The sequence below is a fragment of the Equus przewalskii genome, chromosome 1, assembly GCF_037783145.1.
Source record: "Equus przewalskii isolate Varuska chromosome 1, EquPr2, whole genome shotgun sequence".
Taxonomy (NCBI): Eukaryota; Metazoa; Chordata; class Mammalia; order Perissodactyla; family Equidae; genus Equus; species Equus przewalskii.
The window spans coordinates 121,394,530-121,414,827 of NC_091831.1; the positions used below are offsets into that span (position 1 = coordinate 121,394,530).

A 20,298-nucleotide genomic window follows, 5' to 3' on the forward strand; every position below is an offset into this window, starting at 1 on the left:
AGCTGGAGTAATTTTAGTGGCTTATTTGGACCAAAGCTAGGAGAGGGCAGTAAACCAGGAGTGAGGTGCTCTTGCCCTGCCCCTCCTCTTAGGTCTTCCTGCAGTAAAGGCCTCTGATGCAGGGAGCTGTAGGATAAGACCGGGTTCTGCTCCCAGTTTCCAAAATAGTTGTGGACCCCTGGTCTCCCTTTGTGCCACTATTGCTTGCCAAGTGCTCTCACCATGATAAAGCAGGGCCAAGGAGGTGGGAGGGTTGGAAATGCAACTGAATCTGGCTTGCACCTTCCCTCCCTCCTGACCACTCCCTAGGACCAATCCCTACCTGGTGGGGATAGGAGGGAAGGGGCCCACAGGTTGGCTGGGGGACCAGGACGGGTCCCATTCTATTCTTATACACACGTCTGATCTCGTCCTCCTGTGCTCCAAGAGTGGAAATCATCCACTCTTGATTCGTGGCTATCTTCAGTACAAAAGCTTTTTGCCTGGGAGTCCCTGGGAAGTTCTCAACTCTAGGCCAATTGCACTAAGGCATTCTAGCTCCAGGGCTATCACATTCAAAATCCCCTCTGGTGGCCCCTGCTGGGTCCTCACTTCTCTGGTGTGGAGAGAAGTTGAAACCTAGCCTGGAGCCCAGTGTTGGAAGCGTTGGGAGAAGGGTGGGAATGGTTGCTGCAGAGAGCTACAGACTAAAGGTCTGGAGCGGACCCAAGCCCTCGCTGTGAGGACGGGAGTACGGACCCAGGCCCTGGGCTCTGGGACTTTCCAGCCTAGAGGACGGAGCTGTAGGATCTGCGCGGCGCCTGGGGCTCCATCCGCGTCTGGAGAGGGGGCAGGACGGCCAATGGGCTGGCGCGTCCCGCTCGAGCAGCCAATGGGCGGGCGGAGGTGGGTACTCCTGGGGAGGGCGGGGTCGGGCCGCGCTGGTCCCCGGCGGGCGGTCCCCGGTGCTCGCTGGAGGCGCTGCGATGACCGCTCTGCGCCGGGGCGAGGCCGCCGAAGGGGGCAGGTAAGGGGCGCAGCCCCGGGACCGCAGCGAGGGGAGGCTGCCGGCGGGGCGGGGCGGGGCGGGGGGCGGGCGGCCGCGGGGCCCGCGGAGACTCGGCACGTTCTGCCCGCGGGGCAGACACTCCCTGGCGCCGGCATGAGGGCTCCGTGCCAGAGCTGCCGGCCCGGGAACCTCCGGGGTTGCGGGTGTTCGCGCGGGGGCAGAACGCCGGGGCAGTCTGCCCTTCCTGCGGGGGTCTGAAGTTGCGGGATGAGGGACGTCTGGGCGGCGTCAGGGTGGTGGAGGGCATCTTCCTTGGTCCACCGCCACCCGCTTCCGCCAGCATCGCTGCTCATTCATTCATTCCTCAGCCACGTCGACCCCCAGTCCTGACTGCCGCGGCCCAAAGGCTGGAACTGCCCTGCTGGCCCCCGGAGGGAACAGCCTCTCTCCTCTCCTAGCCGGGTGTGCAATTGTAGCGGCCCGCGGCTGCCCGGGAGGCAGGCAGTGTGGGTGGAGGCATCCTGGCACGACTCAGCCGCGCCGGTGCACCAGGCTCAGCCCGGGCGGGCGGGCCGGGGCCGGTCTCTCAGTCTAGAGATCTGATCCAAAGTTGTCCTCCGAGAAAGGAAAGTTCTTGTAGCTGGGGAAAGGGGAAGGAGGCAGGGCAGGCGGTAGTTGGCGTTTCAGGTGACATCAAGAATTGTGGCCTCTGCCCACCTTGAGGTCCTGGGGCCCTAGGAGTGAGATTATTTGGGGAAGATAGAGCCAGTGAATGAAGATATAAATTCCTGCCCTTACCCAGGTCCCAAGCCCCAAATCTGAGCTCTGTAGGACAACCTGGCACCCCTAGACAGCCAGCCCTGGGGCAGGTAGTGTGAATGCGTGAGCCCTGTGCCCACTCCACACAGGTATGTGGAGCTGGCAGAATGCTTAGGGGCTCCCTCTCTCCTGTCGTCAAGAGGCTGGTGAGACTCTACCCAGCTGTCATTTACCCTTGCTTGCCGCACTTCCCCCACTCCCACCCCCACCACTGCGTGATGTTTAGGGGTGCCCATCCTTGAAGGGATTGGGCTCCAAGGGAATGAAAGCGAGTCCCCTGACAATCTAGGATGTCTTTGCCGCATGTACACGTCTAGCTGGCTCTGAAGTCTAGCTCCTTTCAGAGCAAAGATTTATGGGGTTGCAGGGAGAGGCAGCGTAGAGGATGTCCCTCCCAGTCTGCAGTGAAGGGGGCAGTATGCCCCCTCCACAGTCCTCTGATCACGCTTGCTGGAGTCCAGTCAGGTCCATGCTGGCAGACCCTCTCAGGTTTGAGGTTACAATTTGATGGGGCCGGTTAAGCAGTGAGCAGCTCTGGGGCAAATGGGCAGGTCTAGAGGGCAAAGCTGGCAGGGGTTGCCACCGACCTTCTGGGAGAGTTTCTGCTGGGGCCAAAGTGGAGTTCTCCTTCTTGACTTGCCTTTGGGAGAATTTTCTGAATAGCGTAGAGGGGACAGTCCGGGCCCTATCCATGCTTTGATGTTCCTTGTAGCTTTCAAATGTCTGAGCTTAGGGGAGTCCTCAAAGCCTTAGTGCAGACCAGACGGGTCTGTGTGCCAATTCATCCACCTAGGATGACCCCCTAGGGTTGAAGTCGGCAGTACTCAAGATGAGCTTATACCCCCCAGCTTCCCTGAAGCTCTTGCACATGCCTGCGCGGCTCCGCCCAGTCCTTAACCTCGTTAAGTCTTTGCTTTGGCTCTTGAATGCCACATACCATATTTATCAGACTCTTGTGAAGAGCTTTCCTCTGGGAGTCAGAAGTGAGTTAGCCTCACGCTGTTCCTACTTTGCTGAGGCTTGAGACAAGTCAGGTCCCCTCTCTAGACCTGCTTTGCCATCACAAGGTAAGGAGATTGGATGGTAGGCTCCCTAGAGGCCTCTTCCATGTAGCCTTTCAGTGATTCTGCTAACTAGCCTGTCACCCTCAGTTTCTAAAGGTATTTTATTTCTTTACATAATTTCTTCTTTGCTGTGTCTACCTTTGGAAAGCCGACGAAGTCGAGCACAGTGCAGCATTCCACTTTGGTGTCCAGGGCCTGAGTCTGGGCACCAGAAAATAATTTTGTTTTCTCCCCTCCTGAGAAGAGAAAATAATTGCCCCTAATCCTGCAGCCATCCCTGATGCAAATGTAACTTTGTCATGAAGTCGGCCTTGGCCCTGCCCTGCGATGCTGTTCACCTGGGCTGCAGGGCGTGACCTGTCCTCATGTGTTATCACCGACCTTTGAAGCTTCGATTAATTTCCCAGCTGTTTATTACTGTAGGCGAGGAAGGTGGAGGGGCAGGGCAGAAGCCCCTGGGAATGGAGCTTCCGGTGTGATTAAGAACTGCAACTGCCTCCCCAAGGAGCACCTGTCTGCTACAGCACAGATTCCAGAAGGAGGGCATTGTTCCCAAGAATAAATGCCTGTACAGAGCAAACTGGTTCCTCCCTTCTCCCACCATCAACTACAAATTTTTATTAGTTTAGAAATGCTTGGTCGTGATGTAGGACTGGAATGTTTTAATAACCTGTGGATTCCGAACCAGTCTTTAAGTCCTTGTCCTAAATTAGTGTTTCCTCAGATGATATTTAAAATCCACCAGAAAATCCCATTGTTAATTTTTCAAATGGACATCAGTTGTCTGGCACTATTTTTTTAAAAAATATGAAATAAAAAGCATACAAAGAATTAGTTTAAATCAAACATAAATTGCGGGGCTGGCCCGGTGGTGCATCAGTTAAACGCGTGTGTTCCGCTTTGGCGGCCCAGGGTTCGCCGGTTTGAATCCTGGGTGCGGACATGGCACCACTTGGCAAGCCATGCTGTGGTAGGCGTCCCACATATAAAGCAGAGGAAGATGGGCTCGGATCTTAGCTCAGGGCCAGTCTTCCTCAGCAAAAAGAGGAGGATTGGCAGCAGTTAGCTCAGGGCTAATCTTCCTCAAAAAAAAAAATAAAAAGCCTGCATAGGTTAAAAAAAAAAAACATGAATTGCTTTCCTCCTAATGTGTTGATGTGGCACTTAAATGGTATGTTAAATAATTGTCAAAATTTTACTGGTATTTCACTTCATCAGTGTCCCTTTTTTCTCTGACTTAGGGTCAGAGCAGCAGCTGGGGTGCTATGCCTGAGGAAACAATAGTGACTGGTTAGGAGATTGGTTCTCTCTTTCTCTTTTCTACAGAAAAAGAAATTACATATTTCTTTTTATTTTTCCTTCTAAAGATTGGCACCTGAGCTAACATCTCTTGCCAATCTTCTTTTCTTTTTTTTTTTTCTTTCTTCTCCCCAAAGCCTCCAAGTACATAGTTGTATATTCTGGTTGCAGGTCCTTCTGGCTCTGCTATGTGGGATGCCTCAGCATGGCCTGATGAGTGGTGCTAGGTCCGCACCTAGGAGCTGAACCAGTGAAACCCTGGGCCACTGAAGCAGAGTGCGCGAACTTAACCACTCGGCCACGAGGCCAGCCCCTGATGAGGAAACTTTAAATGCTGACTAGCTATCTGATGATTTTAAGGAGTTACTGTTATGTTTGAGGTGTGAAAATGGTATTGTAGTTCTATTTTTTAAAAAACCTTATCTTTTATAGATGCACACTGAAATAGTTGTGGATGAAATAATGTATCTTTGATTTGCTTCAAAACAATCCAGGAGGGGCTAGCCCCGTGGCCAAGTGGTTAAGTTCGTGCAATCCGCTGCAGGCGGTGCAGTGTTTTGTCAGTTCGAATCCTGGGTGCGGACATGGCACTGCTCATCCAACCACGCCGAGGCAGCGTCCCACATGCCACAACTAGAAGGACCCACAACTTGGAATATACAACTATCTACCGGGGGGCTTTGGGGAGAAAAAGGAAAAAAAATAAAAATTAAAAATCTGAAAAAAAAAAAACCCAACAATCCAGGAGGAGCTGGCCCGGTGGCACAGCGGTTAAGTTCGCACATTCCAATTCGGCGGCCTGGGGTTCACTGGTTCCGATCCTGGGCTCAGAGATGGCACCACTCATCGGGCCATGCTGAGGCAGCATCGCACATGCCACAGCTGGAAGGACCCACAACTAAAATATACAACTATATACTGGGGGGATTTGGGAGAAAAAAGGAAAAAAATAAAATCTTTAAAATTTCCCCATCATCTCATAAACTTTTTTTTTTTTTTGAGGAAGATTAGCCCTGAGCTAACATCTGCCACCAATCTTCCTCCTTTTGCTGAGGAAGACTGGCCCTGAGCTAACATCCATGCCCATCTTCCTCTACTTTATATGTGGGATGCCTGCCACAGCACAGCCTGCCAAGCGGTGTGTAGGTCTGTACCCGGGATCTGAACTGGCAAACCCCAGGCCACTGAAGAGGAATGTGCGAACTTAACCATTGTGCCACTGGGCTGGCCCCCTCATAAACGTTTTTGTACCTTTTTAAAAAAATTTTAATAAGGATCCCAGTGAGTTTTATACAATTGGTTGACACATGGAATCTATATATCTATACCTCTACAATCTCATGTAATCTATAGTTCCCCTTCCCATTCCCTTTCTTCTTTTTTTCCCTTGCAATTACTTTTTGAAGAAACCGGGTTATTTACACTGTACTATTTCCCAGTTTGTTGATGTTGTTTAAAATGTTCCTCTGGGGGCCAGCTGGTAGCGTACTGGGTAAGTTTGCACGCTCCACTTCGGTGGCGCAGGGTTTGCAGGATCAGATCCCAGGTATGGCCCTACACACCACTCATCAAGCAATGCTGTGGTGGTGTTCCCACATACAAAATAGAGGAAGATTGGCACCGATGTTGGCTCAGGGCCAATCTTCCTCACCCTGCCCCCCCCCCCCCGCCAAAAAAAAATTGTTCCTCTGCCTCCTGTATTTCCTATACGTTGGGAGTTGGATCTAGAGGTTGCTCAGATTCAGGAGATATTGAACACTTGAGGAAGCACGTAAGGTCTGGTTATGTCTCTTTGAGGGATGTTAGCAGCCATTGGTGATTATTTTGTTTAGACCCACTATTTCATTAGGGATTTGAAAATGGTATTACTCTAATTCTATCACTCTTTCATCATTTATTAGCTTGAATCTTTCTATAAAAAGAAATGTCCATTCTTCATCTATTTGGTTACACTGACGTATAGCTAGTCCTAGAAAGGCAGAATAAATGCTTAACTCTTTCCTTTTATTTACAAGTTTTCAAAATAATGAGATGGGTCCTTAGTATCCACCTAAGGTGACCAATGAGTCATTTTTGTATTATTATGATCTCATGGATTTAAACAGATTTGATGTGTTTCAGGCCATTGTAGACATCATGCTTATTGATGCCCAGATTGTCCCATCTTTGTCCTATCTTCAAGTTGGCTCCCGAGTCCTTGTGCCATGACCTCAGTCTTTGATGGCTTCCTTGCTTTCTGGTGTGATTAGATATTTTAGGCTCATTTGTTCATTTCCTGCCCCAAATCTGGAATCAGTCGTTTCTCCAAGGAGCATCAGTTCCTTTCAGTTGGGCATGGCATTTAGAGACAACCATCTAAGCACCAGGGATGCTCATTGCTAGCTGAGTGTTTATTTTTTAAAGTAATCAGTTTTGGAGTTTATATTTTAAACCCATCTTGTTGCTCATCAAATTAAAGTTGTATTTCCTGTCATTTGGGGAGTCATAGGCTACATTAAAAATCTAATAAAAGTGCAGTAGCATTTCTATACACTAACAATGAACTAACAGAAAAAGAACTCAAGAACTCAATCCCATTCACAATCGCAACGAAAAGAATAAAATACCTTGGGATAAACTTAACCAAGGAAGTGAAGGATCTATACAATGAAAACTACAAGACTTTCTTGAAAGAAATTGACAACGACATAAAGAGATGGAAAGACATTCCATGCACATGGATTGGAAGAATAAACATAGTTAAAATGTCCATACTACCTAAAGCAATCTACAAATTCAATGCTATCCCAATCAGAATCCCAAGAACACTCTTCACAGAAATTGAACAAAGAATCCTAAAATTCATAGGGGGCAACAAAAGACCGCGAATTGCTAAAGCAATCCTGAGCAAGAAAAACAAAGCCGGCGGAATCACAATCCCTGATTTCAAAACATACTACAAAGCTACAGTGATCAAAACAGCATGGTACTGGTACAAAAACAGGTCCACAGATCAATGGAACAGAATTGAAAGCCCAGAGATAAAACCACACATCTATGGACAGCTAATCTTCGACAAAGGAGCGGAGGGCCTACAATGGAGAAAAGAAAGTCTCTTCAACAAATGGTGCTGGGAAAACTGGACAGCCACATGCAAAAGATTGAAAATTGACCATTCTTTTTCACCACACACCAAAATAAACTCAAAATGGGTCAAAGACCTAAAGATTAGGCCTGAAACAATAAGTCTTCTGGAAGAGAATATAGGCAGTATACTCTTTGACATCAGTTTCAAAAGAATCTTTTCGGACACTGTAACTCCTCAGTTGAGGGAAACAATAGAAAGAATAAACAAATGGGACTTCATCAGACTAAAGAGCTTCTTTAAGGCAAGGGAAAACAGGATTGAAACAAAAAACAGCTCACTAATTGGGAAAAAATATTTACAAGCCACTTATCCAACAAAGGGTTAATCTCCATAATATACAAAGAACTCACACGGCTTAACAACAAAAATACAAACAACCCAATCAAAATATGGGCAGAGGACATGAACAGACATTTCTCAAAAGAAGATATGAATATGGCCAATAGACACATGAAAAGATGTTCAGCATCGCTAATCATCAGGGAAATGCAAATCAAAACTACACTAAGATATCACCTTACACCCGTTAGATTGGCAAAAACATCCAAAACCAAGAGCGACAAATGTTGGAGAGGTTGTGGAGAAAAAGGAACCCTCATACACTGTTGGTGGGAATGCAGACTGGTACAGCCACTATGGAAAACAGTATGGAGATTTCTCAAAAAGTTAAAAATAGAAATACCCTATGACCCAGCCATCCCATTACTGGGTATCTATCCTAAGAACCTGAAATCAGAAATCCCAAGAGTCCCTTGCACCCCTCTGTTCATCGAAGCATTATTTACAATAGCCAAGACGTGGAACCAACCTACATGCCCAGATACTGATGACTGGATAAAGAAGATGTGGTATATATACACAATGGAATACTATTCAGCCATAAAAAAAGACAAAATTGGCCCATTCGCAGCAACATGGATGGACCTCGAGGGTATTATGTTAAGTGAAATAAGCCAGTCAGAGAAAGACGAACTCTATATGACTCCACTCATAGGTGGAAGTTAACATATTGACAAGGAGAACTGATCGGTTGTTACCAGGGAAAAGGGGGGGTGGGGGGAGGGCATAAAGGGGGAAGTGGTGTACCCACAACATGACTAACAATAATGTACAACTGAAATCTCACAAGGTTGTAATCTATCATAACATTAATAAAAAAAAAATCTAATAAAAGTGAAATGCTCTCTTTCCAGAAACATGATCCTTTGTTCAGACACAACAATTTGCCTCAAATTCCAAGAGTTCACAGACCCGCCCTGCAACCCTTGCCTGGCCTCCAGAGCTCATTAGACTGTCAACCAGGGTTTGTAATGATGGAGGAAGACCTGAGAGGACTGGAAATAACCAATTGGCCCCATGTAAAAGCAGCGGGTGGGAGAGCTAATGGGTCTTGCAATATCAGACCCAGGAGAAGAGAGAGCAGTAATGCTCACGGCCCAGACTCTGCACTGGTCACACTAACGACGGAGATCTAGCTTTATCAAGGAAGGAACGTAATGACAGTTTCGTTCCTTGGTGAAGGATCACTACATAGGACAAGGTCCATTCAGGTGTGGAAAAAACTCTAATAATCAGGGCTTCAGTGACATATCTGATGGATGATATTCACATGTAGGCACACATTTTGAAATTCTTTGTGCCTAAGTGCAACTCCACTTTTTTTTCACCCACTCAAATAGTTTCCTTACACCAAGTTCTTTGATATGGATAACACTGAATAAGTGTTTTTTTCTTTTAAGTCTTTCTCAGATACGTAGTCACTATCATATAATAGGAAGAGCCTGAGCTTTCACAAAGACCTGGATTCAAATCCTTGCTCCACAAGTTACGCCTGAGTTACTACTAGCTCTGAGGCTCCCTTTCTTCATCTATAAAACAGAGTCACGTCTGACCCACTTCAGAGATCCTCAGGTTGTGAAATGGCCTGGTACAGGAGGTGCTCACCAAAAGTTAGTTTCCCTGCATTGCCTCCAGCTTGGAGAATCTGAGACCATGCCTCTCTGGTGATCCAGCTCCAGCTCTAAGAAAAGCTTGGTCTGTTTTCTTTTCAAGAACCCAACCACTGGGCCACACAGCCGGCCCCCAAAGTTCATTTTTTAAATGTAAACTTTTGGGGCCGGCCCTGTGGCCAAGTGGTTAAGTTCGCGCTCTGCTTCGGTGGCCCAGGGTTTCGTTGGTTCGGATCCTGGGCGTGGACATGGCACCACTCATCAGGCCATGCTGAGGCAGCATCCCACAGGCCACAACTAGAAGGACCTACAACTAGAATATACAACTATGTACTGGTGGCCTTGTGGAGAAAAAGGAAAAATAAAATCTTTAAAAAAATAAAAATAAACTTTTGGGGCCGGCCCGGAGGCGCAGCAGTTAAGTGCGCACATTCTGCTTTGGCAGCTGGGGTTTGCTTGTTTGGATCCCGGGTGCAGACATGGCACCGCTTGGCACGCCATGCTGTGGTAGGCGTCCCACGTATAATGTAGAGGAAGATGGGCATGGATGTTAACTCAGGGCCAGGCTTCCTCAGCAAAAGGAGCAGGATTGGGAGCAGATGTTAGCTCAGGGCTCATCTTCTTCAAAAATAAATAAATAAACTTTTATTTTGAGATAATTGTAGATTCACATGCAATGCAATTATATGAAATAATATAGAGATCTTGTGTGTCTTTCACCCAATTTCTCCCAGTGGTAACATCCTGCATAACAAAAACACAACAGCACAAGCAGAAAATTGACATTGATATAATCCATCGTTATTTAGATTTCACCAGTTTTAAATGCACTCACTTGTGTGTGTGTTTTTAGTTTTGTGTAGTTTTATCATGTGGGGATTTGGCAAAGTTCATTTTTAAAATCAAAGTTTCTTTTTCTGTTGGATTCTGAGGGTTTCCCTGCAAGAAGAATGAGGTTTTAGGATTTTGGAATTTCAGAGGTATCTATTAGTTAACATATTGTGCCCTTGAACAAATTTTTTTCTTGTCGTATCCTTCTCCTTTCTCCTTTTTATTCTTTTCACCTAATGAAAACAGTTAGTTTATTGTGACAATAAAATTTAGGCAAAGTATACAGAAAAGTATAAAGAAGAAAATAAAAAATACCTAAAATCCCAAGTGATGGAGAAAAATGTTGTTAGAATTTTGTTGATCATCCTCCCGACATATATTTTATCATGCATGCTGTTCTATATAATGCTTTTTCCAAGTTGTATAATGCTATCCTTCCATGTTCATAGAGACTTTTTCTTTTTCCCTGAGGAAGATTCTCCCTGAGCCAACATCTGTGCCGATCTTCCTCTGTTTTGTATATGGGTTGCCACCACAGGATGGCTACTGATGAGTGGTGTAAGTTCATGTCCGAGAACTGAACGCAGGTCACCGAAGCGGAATGTACTGAACTTAACCACTAGGCCATGGGCCAGCCCCGATAGAGACTTATTTTTAAGAAATAAGTTTTAATAAATAATTTGATATCATTTTAATAGTTACATAGCCTTCCATTCTATGAATAAACCATAATTTGTTCATGCCCTATTGTTTTTTCTCTTCTAACTACACTTCAGTGAACATTCTTATACATTTAAATTTGTGTCCAATTATTTCCTAAGAATAAACTGTTAGAAATGGAATTTATGAGTCTGACAATTATCTACACATAAAATGTATATATCTTTTTCACACTGCACTACCACACAGTAGTGTGTGAGACTGGCTGTTCACCATGTTGATCAACAGTAGATACTATTCAACTTTTAAGCCTTTGAAATTTAATAAGAAAAAATATCATTTCTGCCTTTTGTTTTTAAGTATCTTTATTGCTTTTGCTGATTTTAAAAGTATTACATGCCTGTTATGATAAGTTCAAACAAAACACAAATTATAGAGTGAAAATCCTCCCATATTTCTCCCCAAGATACAATCACTATTGTTTGATATATATCCTTAAGTATAGATTTTTTAATTTTAAAAATGGATTATATCTTACTAATCTGTACCTACTTTTCAGTAAACAACACATTTTGGACTTTTCCATTTTAACACTATACTCTGCCCTTTTTTTTTTTTTTTGAGGAAGATTAGCCCTGAGCTAACATCTGCCAATCCTCCTCTTTTTGCTGAGGAAGACTGGCCCTGAGCTCACATCCGTGCCCATCTTCCTCTACTTTATATGTGGGACACCTACCACAGCACGGCTTGCCAAGTGGTGCCATGTCCCCACCTGGGATCCTGGCCAGTGAACCCTGGGCCGCCGAAGCGGAACGTGTGCACTTAACCGCTGCGACCCTGGGCCAGCCCTATACTCCGTTCTTTTAGTTAATTACATAGCAATCTATTGATAAAATACTATTTTGAAAAAAATACTGTTTTCATGTTTCCACTTTCCCCCCATAATTGTTAACCGTATGAATATAAATTTTGCCTATTTGTCCATTTATTTCCTTATACCAAGTTCCGTGAAATGGAGTTGTTAGATCAAAGGATTTGCATTTCTTTTTTTCTTTTTTTTTTTTATTGGAAGGTGCTGGAAATGTATATCTTGATTGTAGTGGTCGTTTTGTTTTTGAGGATTGGCCCTGAGCTAACATCTGTTGTCAATCTTCCATTTTTCCTTCTTTTTTTCTCCCCAAAGCCCCAGTATATGTTGTATATCCTAGTTGTAAGTCATTCCAGTTCTTCTATGTGGGATGCTGCACAGCATGGCTTGATGAGTGGTGTGTAGGTCCATGCCCAGGATCCCAACCTGCGAACCCCAGGCTGCCAAAGTGAAGGGTGTGAACTTGACCATTACGCTACTGGGCCAGCCCCTTTACCTTTTTCTTATTGGCTTGGATGAGCTTATTACATGTTAAAAATACCAATCCTTTGTCAGTTTAAATTTTGATGTACAAAGATTTTTAATTTTTATGCAATTAAATCTTTTATGTGTTCTGGGTTTTATATCTTGCTTAGAAGAACCTTTCCTGATAGTTTAATATTCTCCTCTATTTTACTTTAGTTCTTTATTGATTAGAAAATATTCAGATGTTTAGTCTGCCAGGAATTTATTTTTGTGAATGGTGTGAGGTACCCCGTCACCCCAATACCATTTATTGGACAATCCATTCTTCTCTTATTTGAAACTCTTTATTACATACTAAACTCTCAGATCCCCATAGATTATGTTCTGGACTGCCTCTTGTGTTCTATTGATCCATTAATCTTTCCTAAGCCAGTAAAGACCGTGCTATTTTAATTGCTCTTTCTTTGTAGTTCTGACATCTGGTAGGGCAAAGCCCTTGCATTAAATTTGGGATAAATTTGCCTCTTTAAAACTTTGAATCTTCCCATTCAAGAACAGAGTTTGTCTCTCCATTTATTCAAGTTTTCTTTTACGTCATTTTAAAAATGCTTGTAGTTTTCTTCTCCTAGATTTTCTATGTTTTAAAAGTTTATTGTTGGATATCTTATATGTGTTGTTGCCATATGAATGAAATCATTTTCCTGAATATATTTTATAACTTTATTGCAGGCCTACAGGGAAACTATTGACTTTTATGTTGCTCTTCTAACCACTAGACTAATAATTAAGTCCATAAGAGTTCATCGTGTCTATCCCCGTCACAGCTCTGTCTAGTCCAGTGCCCAAATATAAGAATATCTGGGCCACTTTCTTATGGTTTTTCAGTTGATTGTGTGTGTCCCCTAGGTAATCTTCCTATCTTTCAAATAATAATCATCTCTTTTCAATGTATAAACCTTTTATTTCTCTTTCTTGCCTTTGTGCAGTGGCTAGAACCCCTAGAATAATGTTGAATAATAGTGGTGAGAGCCAGCATTCCTAGGGGTTTTCCACCAGTTAGACAATCTGGAGTTCTCCCTGGAGGAGGAGGTCCCAGGCCCCAGCAAGCTCCTTAAGACTAGGTCATTGCTTAGGAATCTGAACCCTTAGCCGAACCACAGCTTGGGGGAGCAGAGTTGGCTGGAGCCTGTGGCAGGGCTCAGAGCCTGACTCTGCTTGGGGAGTCCCACATCCAGGCCAGCTACCGGGTTTGGTGCTGGGCACCAATCCAAGCGGGCTCGTTTGGGGGACGGCTCTCTTTTCAGGGAGGCCGGGATGTGCGGGCGCGGCGTCTCTCCCAACAGCGCTCCCTGTCTGCGCAAGCTTTTGCTCTGACGTCTCAGGACCCACCAGCCCCCACCAAAGGGTGGGCCGGGGCCAGGCAGGCGGGCTCTCTGGCGCCGGGCCGCCGCCTCCGGGAGCTGGCGATGAGTGCCGTGCTGGAATTCTGGGTGTGGCTGGTGACCCCGGGCTTCCCAGCCCTTCCTGGAGGCAGGCGCAGAAAATGGACTTGGGATTTGCGGGCTGCGGCAGACACGCACCAAGGGTAAAGGAGAGGCAGGTGAGGATGGCTGGGCCAGGGTGAGGCTGCGAGCAAGGACAGCACCCCTGCCCCTCCCCGACGGCAAACAGCCTCCTCAGGGCACCAGGAGAGGAATGTACAGTCCCTTCTCCTTCCCATCCTCCGCGGTCTTTCACTGCGAGGGAGGCAGGATCCGAGGTTGGTGTGGCGCTGAGCTGGCCAGTGACCTGGGTTTCCGGCTGTGCTCAACAGCATCCTCGCTTGTGCTCAGAGGCCTGTCCCCACTGTCCATCCCTGGGATGAAGTCTCCAGGCTGGGAGAGAGGTAGGAGAAGGCCGTTAGCACCCGAGTCTGGATTCAGATTCCCACGAGCGCACCAAAGTTGTCGCGGCTAAAGTTACCGATCCTCTCCGTGGTGCTCAAGTCCAGACTGCCTCTCAGTCTTCCTTCCACTCTGCCTCTCAGCAACTTCACTGCTTTCCCATTCCTCCTTTTTGAAAACTCCTTTGGCTTCCACGACAGCCTCTACACCTGGTATTCTCCCTCTTGAGGCACACTCTCTCCTCATCTCCTTGGGGGAACTCCTCTCCTTCCTCCACACAATCTTTTAATGTTGTGGTTCTTCAAGTCCCAGACTTCTTTCCTTCAAGATATAATTCATACACCATAAAGTTCACCCTTTTAAAATGTGCGATTCAGTGGCTTTTAGCGTATTCCCAAAGTTGTGCAACCATAACCCAGAACAGTTTCATCACCCCAAAAAGAAACCTTATCTGCATTAGTCACTTCCCATTTCCCCCTCCTGGCAGCCCCTGGCAACTACTAATCTACTTTCTGTCTCTATGAATTTGCCCATTCTGGACATTTCCTCTACATAGAATCATACAATATGTGGTCTTCTGTGACTGGCTTCTTCCACTTAGCGTAATGTTTTTAAGATTCATTCATGTTGTAGTATGTATCAGTACTTCATTCCTTTCTATGGCTGAATTATATTCCACTGTATGGCTATATCCCATTTTGTTTATTCATCAGTTGATGAGTATTTGGGTTGTTTTCACTTTTTGGCTATAATGAATAATGCTGCTATGAGTATTCTTGTACAAGATTTTGTGTGGACATATGTTTTCAGTTCTCTTGGGTATATACCTAGGAGTAGAATTGCTAGATCATATAGTAACTCTATGTTTAACCATTTGAGGAACCACTAAACAGTTTTGCAGAGCAATGGCACCATTTTACATTCCCACCAGCAATGTATGAGGGTTCCAACTTTGCCACATCCTCACCAACACTTGTTATTGATTATAGTCTCCTAGTGGGTGTGAAGTGGTAACTTATTGTGGTTTTGGTTTGCATTTCCCTGATAACTAATGATGTGAGCATCTTTTTATGTACTTATTGGTCATTTGATATCTTTCTTGGAAAAATGTTTATTCAAACATTTGCCTTTTTTTTTTTTTTGGGCTGAAGATTTGCTCTGAACTAACATCTGTTGCCAATCCTCCTCTTTTTGCTGAGGAAGACTGGCCCTGAGCTAACATTTGTGCCCATCTTCCTCTACTTTACATGTCGGACGCCTGCCACAGCATGGCCTGATAAGCAGTGCCAGGTCCACACCCGGGATCCGAACCAGCAAACCCTGGGCTGCTGAAGCAGAGTGCACAAACTTAACCCAATGCCGTCGGCCAGCCCACATTTGCCTTTTTTTAACTGGATTGTTTGTCTTTTTAATGTTTGGTTGTAACAATTTAAAAAAATTTTTTAATTATGGTGGAAAAAACCCACATAAAATTTAACATTTTAATCATTTCCTAGTTAATTTTTACAGTTCAGTAGTGTTGTGTATTCGTATCGTTGTGCAGCCAATCTCCAGAACTTTTTCATCTTGTACAACTGAAACCATGTACCCATTAAATGACTCTCCATTTCCCCCTCCCTCCAGCTCCTGGCAGTCACCACCCTACTTTTGTTTCTTTGACTTTGACTGCTCTAGATGTGTCATATAAGTGGAATCATATAGTATTTGTCTTATTGTGACTGGCTTATTTCACTTAGTATAATATTTTCAAAGTTGTGAGAGTTCTTCATATATTCTGAATACTAGTTCCTTATCAGATATATGATTTGCAAATATTTTCTCCCATTCTGTGGGTTGTCTTTTCACTTTCTTGATGTTATCATTGGCGGCACAAAAGTTTCTAATTTTGATGAAGTTCAATTTATTTTTTTTCTGTTTCTTGTGCTTTTGGTCTCATCTTATGAGACCATTGCCTAATCCAAGGTCACAAAGATATACATCTATGTTTTCTTCTAAGAGTTTTATAGTTTTAGCTCTGACATTTTTTAGTTAATTTTTGTATATGGTGTGAGATAGGGGTCCAAATTAATTCTTATGATGTGGATATCAGCTGTCCCAGCGCCATTTGTTGAAAAAACTATTCTTTCCCCCGTTGAATTGGTCTTGGCACTCTTGTTGATAGCTTCTCTTCTTTACGGACCCATTTTCCCTGGGGGATCTTCCTAGCTCCTCTACCCATTCATGGACCAATAACTCAGAAATTTATCCCTCTTGCCTGGACCTTTCTTCTGAGCTCCTTACTCATATATAGCTTGACAGCTCTACTTAAATGTTGCGCACACATGTTCAAGACTGAATTCATAAATGTTTCCTCCAAATATGCTCTTTTTCTAATACATTTTTCTCTATTTTGCCTCGCAAAACAGCAGTATCTTACTTGCTTAAGCCAGAAATCTGAGTCATATTTGACACTTTCTCCTTTATGCCCCATGTCCAGTTGATCACCAGGTGAGGCTCTCTTTAGAAATATATACCCTAAATCGACCCCTGGCCCTTCATCACCAGTGCCACCAAGTCTGAGATGTCATCTCTCTGTTGGAACACAGTCTTCTAACTGATCTGTCTCCGTGGAAAATGAGGAGATATTTACATATACAAAAGAGGAGAGAGTTGTAGGGCGGACCCCCATGTATACATCACCTGGCTACAATAAGCCTCAACATAAGACTGTCCCTATTTCATCAGGACTCACCCTCTATTCCCCCAGTCCCCCTCCACTGGATTCCTTTGAAGCAAATCTATGTATCAGAGTGATTTCTTTAACACACAAAGTTGATAGTGCATTTCCCTGTTTAAATCCCTTCATTGGCTCCGCATTGCTTTTAAGATAAAGACCAGAAACCCTTACTGGGGTTCACAGGGCCCTCCATGATCTAGCCCTGCCACCCTCTCCAGCCTCATTGCTCACCACTTCACTACTCACCTCTACCATCCAGACATAAAGGCTCTGTTTATGTCCCTCATATACACCACATACTTCTGGCCTCAGAGCCTTTGCACATGATAATCCCTCTACAATGACCCCTCTCTAACTGCCTCCAACTGCCACCCCCCGCCCCCGCCCCGATATGATTAGCATCCATTGGCTATCAGCTCAAATGCTGCTGCTTCTTCAGGGAAGTCTTCCCTGCTCTCCCTGATAGAGGTCCTTCTAGGACGCTGTGCTTTTACTTCATAGCATATATTACACAGTTATAATGATGTGTTAATTTTTATAAATATTTGTTTCATGTCTGCCTCTCCCAACAGGCATTTTGGGGATAGTAGCTTGCCTCATCCCTCTTGGTATACACAGCTTTAAATGCAGTGGAGCGAATAACAGGCATTCAGTTGGTGTTTGTAGGAAGGAGGCAGAGAGGCCGGCAGCCCTTTGAGGACTGTGCTCCTGCCAGCCTCTGCTGGGATAGGGTCCCTCTGACCACAGAGGGCCAGTGGCCAACTGCTGTTCACCCAGATCCTGGCTCTGCTTTGTTTTTCCCTCAGACAACATTTGTTTTCCCTCAGGGCTGAGACTGTCTTGCCCCTTTGCAGAGGAGTAGCTGAGGTCCACAAAGAGAGAGTGGCTTCCCGGAAGCCCCTCTGCAGTGAGAGGTACTTCCAGGCCTGCCTTCCTGTCTTCCTGCCCCCATGCCCAGGCTCTTTAAGGACCCTGAGCCCCTGAAACCTGCCTGTGCCCTGAGAAGAGCCTTGTGGGTCCACAAAGCCAGAGTGATTCTGAGGTGGGTGTCGCAGGGTGGCTGGAGTGAAGTGTGTTGGATAGTATCCACAGATGGACAGAGCTGACTTGTCCCAAGTGTAGCCACACCCCCTGGCAGCCTGGAGTGGCGGCGTCTGAGCGGCTGAAGCTGTCTGTGGGCCCTCCCATCAGCAGGCCTGGCAGAGGGTGGCCACCAAGAGCACAGGGGTGCTCTGTTTCTTAATGAATGCAAGTCTGTTTTTAGACCTGAATGACCAGCTTCTTGTCTGGAAACAGCCAGGCCCCAAGTGGCCTGCCAAGAAAAAGTGGTCTATGACCAGGTCCAGGGCTGCCAGCTCAAACAGATGCTGCTACAGCAGTGGGCACTACGGGATGAGGCTAGCATCAGGCAGGCCACTCTGCAGAACCAGCCGCTGCTCTATGGTGTGGTCTGGGCCTCATAGGAAATCCTGGATATGCCCCGGAGCAAAACTTCCCGGTTTCAGCTGTTTGTCCCGTCTGTCTCCCTAGTGACTATTCTCACTCTGCAGACCTTTGAGCTCTGGCCAGGGAGGGGGCAGCAATTGCAGGCCTCAAACTCCTCATGGAGGGAGGAAAAGAGAGGGTGGGATCCTGAGCGTGGCTGGGCCTGAGCTGTGGGAGTACCTCTGTGCCCAAGAGGGGTGGGAGGTAGCCACTGGGTGTGGCCCAGGTGTAAGAGGGCCCTGCTTGCAGCCCTCTCTGGCTGTAGTCCCGGGAAAGATTCAGTCATGCAGGACATGTATGAAGTTTTGTGGGTGCAGTTTGGGGCCCGGTAGAACCGCCATCCCTGCTTCCCTTCGGGAACTACACCTCTAGTCATCCTGCAAAGGACATGATGGGATGTGGGCCCAACTCAGCTCTCAATGGTGCTGGCAGGGGGAGTGAGGCTCAGTGGGCAAGGCTGTGAGGGCCGGCCCCCTCCCCAGGGCTGGGCTGTGACCTCTCAGAGCCTCACAGGTCTTCAGGGCAAGGAGGGGATTTCCCCCATTTCATAGAGGAGCAAACTCAGTGAGAGGTGACTGGGGGCTACTCAGAGGGTCAGGGGGGCCAGAAGCAAACTTGAATGAGTTGCTCCCACTCCAGGTCTTGTGTCTGTGTCCCAAGGCCCCAGTGCTGCTGAGCAACCTACACAGAGGAGCTTTTCAGCTGGGAGCATTTGTTTATTCAATGTATAGTTATTGAGGGGCTGGCCAGTGGTACAGCCGTTAAGCGCGCACATTCTGCTTCGGTGGCCCGGGGTTTGCCAGTTTGGATCCTGGGTGCGGACATGGCATCGCTTGGCAAGCCATGCTGTGGTAGGCGTCTCACATATAAAGCAGAGGAAGATGGGCATGGATATTAGCTCAGGACTAGTCTTCCTTAGCAAAAAGAGGAGGATTGGCAGCAGTTAGCTCAGGGCCAATCTTCCTCAAAAAAAAAAAAAAAAAAATATAATATATATATATATATATATATAGTTATTGAGCACTTGCTGTATGCTTAAACCTGTTCAAGGCACTGGGGTAAGAGAGGAATAAGTCAGTCTAGTGGGGAGACAGCCACATAAACAGGCAGTGCAGCAACAGAAGATATCTGAGCAGACTGTGCGTGGACACAGGGAGGGAGGGGTCTGCTTACCCTGGAGGCGCAGGTTGGCCAGGCTTCAGGGAGGACAGGGACTGGGGGATGAGAACAAGGGGGGCGCCATCTTGGGCAGGAGCAGGTTAGCTAAGCAATGTCCCGGCAGAGCTGGGACAGGCAGCTCGTTAGCACGCCTCCCCAGTGCAGGAGAGGAGTGAGCCTGAGCATTTGCTCCTTTCCATGCCCATGCGGAGCTGGGCCTTTCTGATGTGCTGAGAGAGCCCAGGCCTGGATGGAAGGTCAGGAAACAGGGAAAACGAGGACTCGGGACTTTTAACGAGGGCTGGTCCAGTCAACCAAGCAGCTAAGTGCTTGGCTGACTAGTTCTGGGCTCCACTGAGCCACCTGGGCAGTGGGGAGTGTCTTGACTGCTGAGAGTGGGAGATGGGGCCAGCCTTGCTCTTGGCCCTCCCTGCTCCCACTGGATGGGAGGACCCAGGGGTTTCTGAGATCCCTGTAGGTGGGAGTTCTTGTTAGCACCAAAGCTCAAAGGGGTCCTTGTTCAGGCCGGATCCAGCCACCCCCAGAGGGCTGGGCCAGCCCACATCTCCTCCTGAGCAACTAGCTCTCCCAGTTTGTTTGGTTCTTTGAGTAGAGGAGATAAAGGCTTGTGGGGTGGGGGTCTGAGCTAGGGAACCCAGAAGTGTCCTTGCATGGTCATCTCAGCCTGAGAGACCTCTCTTTCCCTTCTCCAGTTCTCATCTACTAGGGCCTTTGGAGAGAGCTGGGGCCTGGCCCTGCCACCAGGGAAAGCTACATGAGAGGGCAGAATTCCAGGGCCCTCAAGCCCTCCAGGCAGTGTGCCACAACAGAAAGAGTGCACATTTTCAGCCAGACTGGAGTTTGAATTTGAGCTCCGCTACTTTGCAGTTCAGTGGTCAGGAGCAAGGTGATTTACATCCCTGGGCCTCAGTTTCCTCATCTGTATAATGGGGATGGTGCCATCTCCCTTGCAGAACTTGAGCTGA

At 46.5% G+C, this 20,298-nt stretch overlaps 1 protein-coding gene and 1 long non-coding RNA gene across 17 annotated transcripts in view; one reads left to right on the forward strand and one right to left on the reverse strand.

Moving 5' to 3' along the window:
- The first annotated feature begins 893 nt into the window (after positions 1–893).
- Positions 894–20,298, forward strand: part of GRAMD2A (GRAM domain containing 2A) — a 43,639-nt gene continuing 24,234 nt past the window's right edge. For 3 of the 16 annotated variants that reach the window (XR_011527313.1, XR_011527309.1, XM_070576419.1), the window contains exon 1: positions 13,271–13,670. Coding sequence is in view for 5 of the 16 variants with exons in the window: in XM_070576387.1 (XP_070432488.1) it covers positions 966–1,006 (41 nt within the window). In the remaining 11 variants the exon portion in view is untranslated. Of the gene's footprint in view, positions 1,007–13,244; positions 13,671–13,788; positions 13,956–20,298 lie in introns of those variants that run through there. The other 13 variants (XM_070576374.1, XM_070576391.1, XM_070576376.1 and 10 more) reach the window with 10 other exon arrangements.
- On the reverse strand, positions 13,820–17,025 carry LOC139076088 (uncharacterized). The gene is made up of 3 exons (XR_011527338.1): positions 16,916–17,025; positions 14,033–14,274; positions 13,820–13,944 (listed from the first exon to the last, which is right to left on the reverse strand). It is a non-coding gene; the product is annotated as an uncharacterized lncRNA (long non-coding RNA).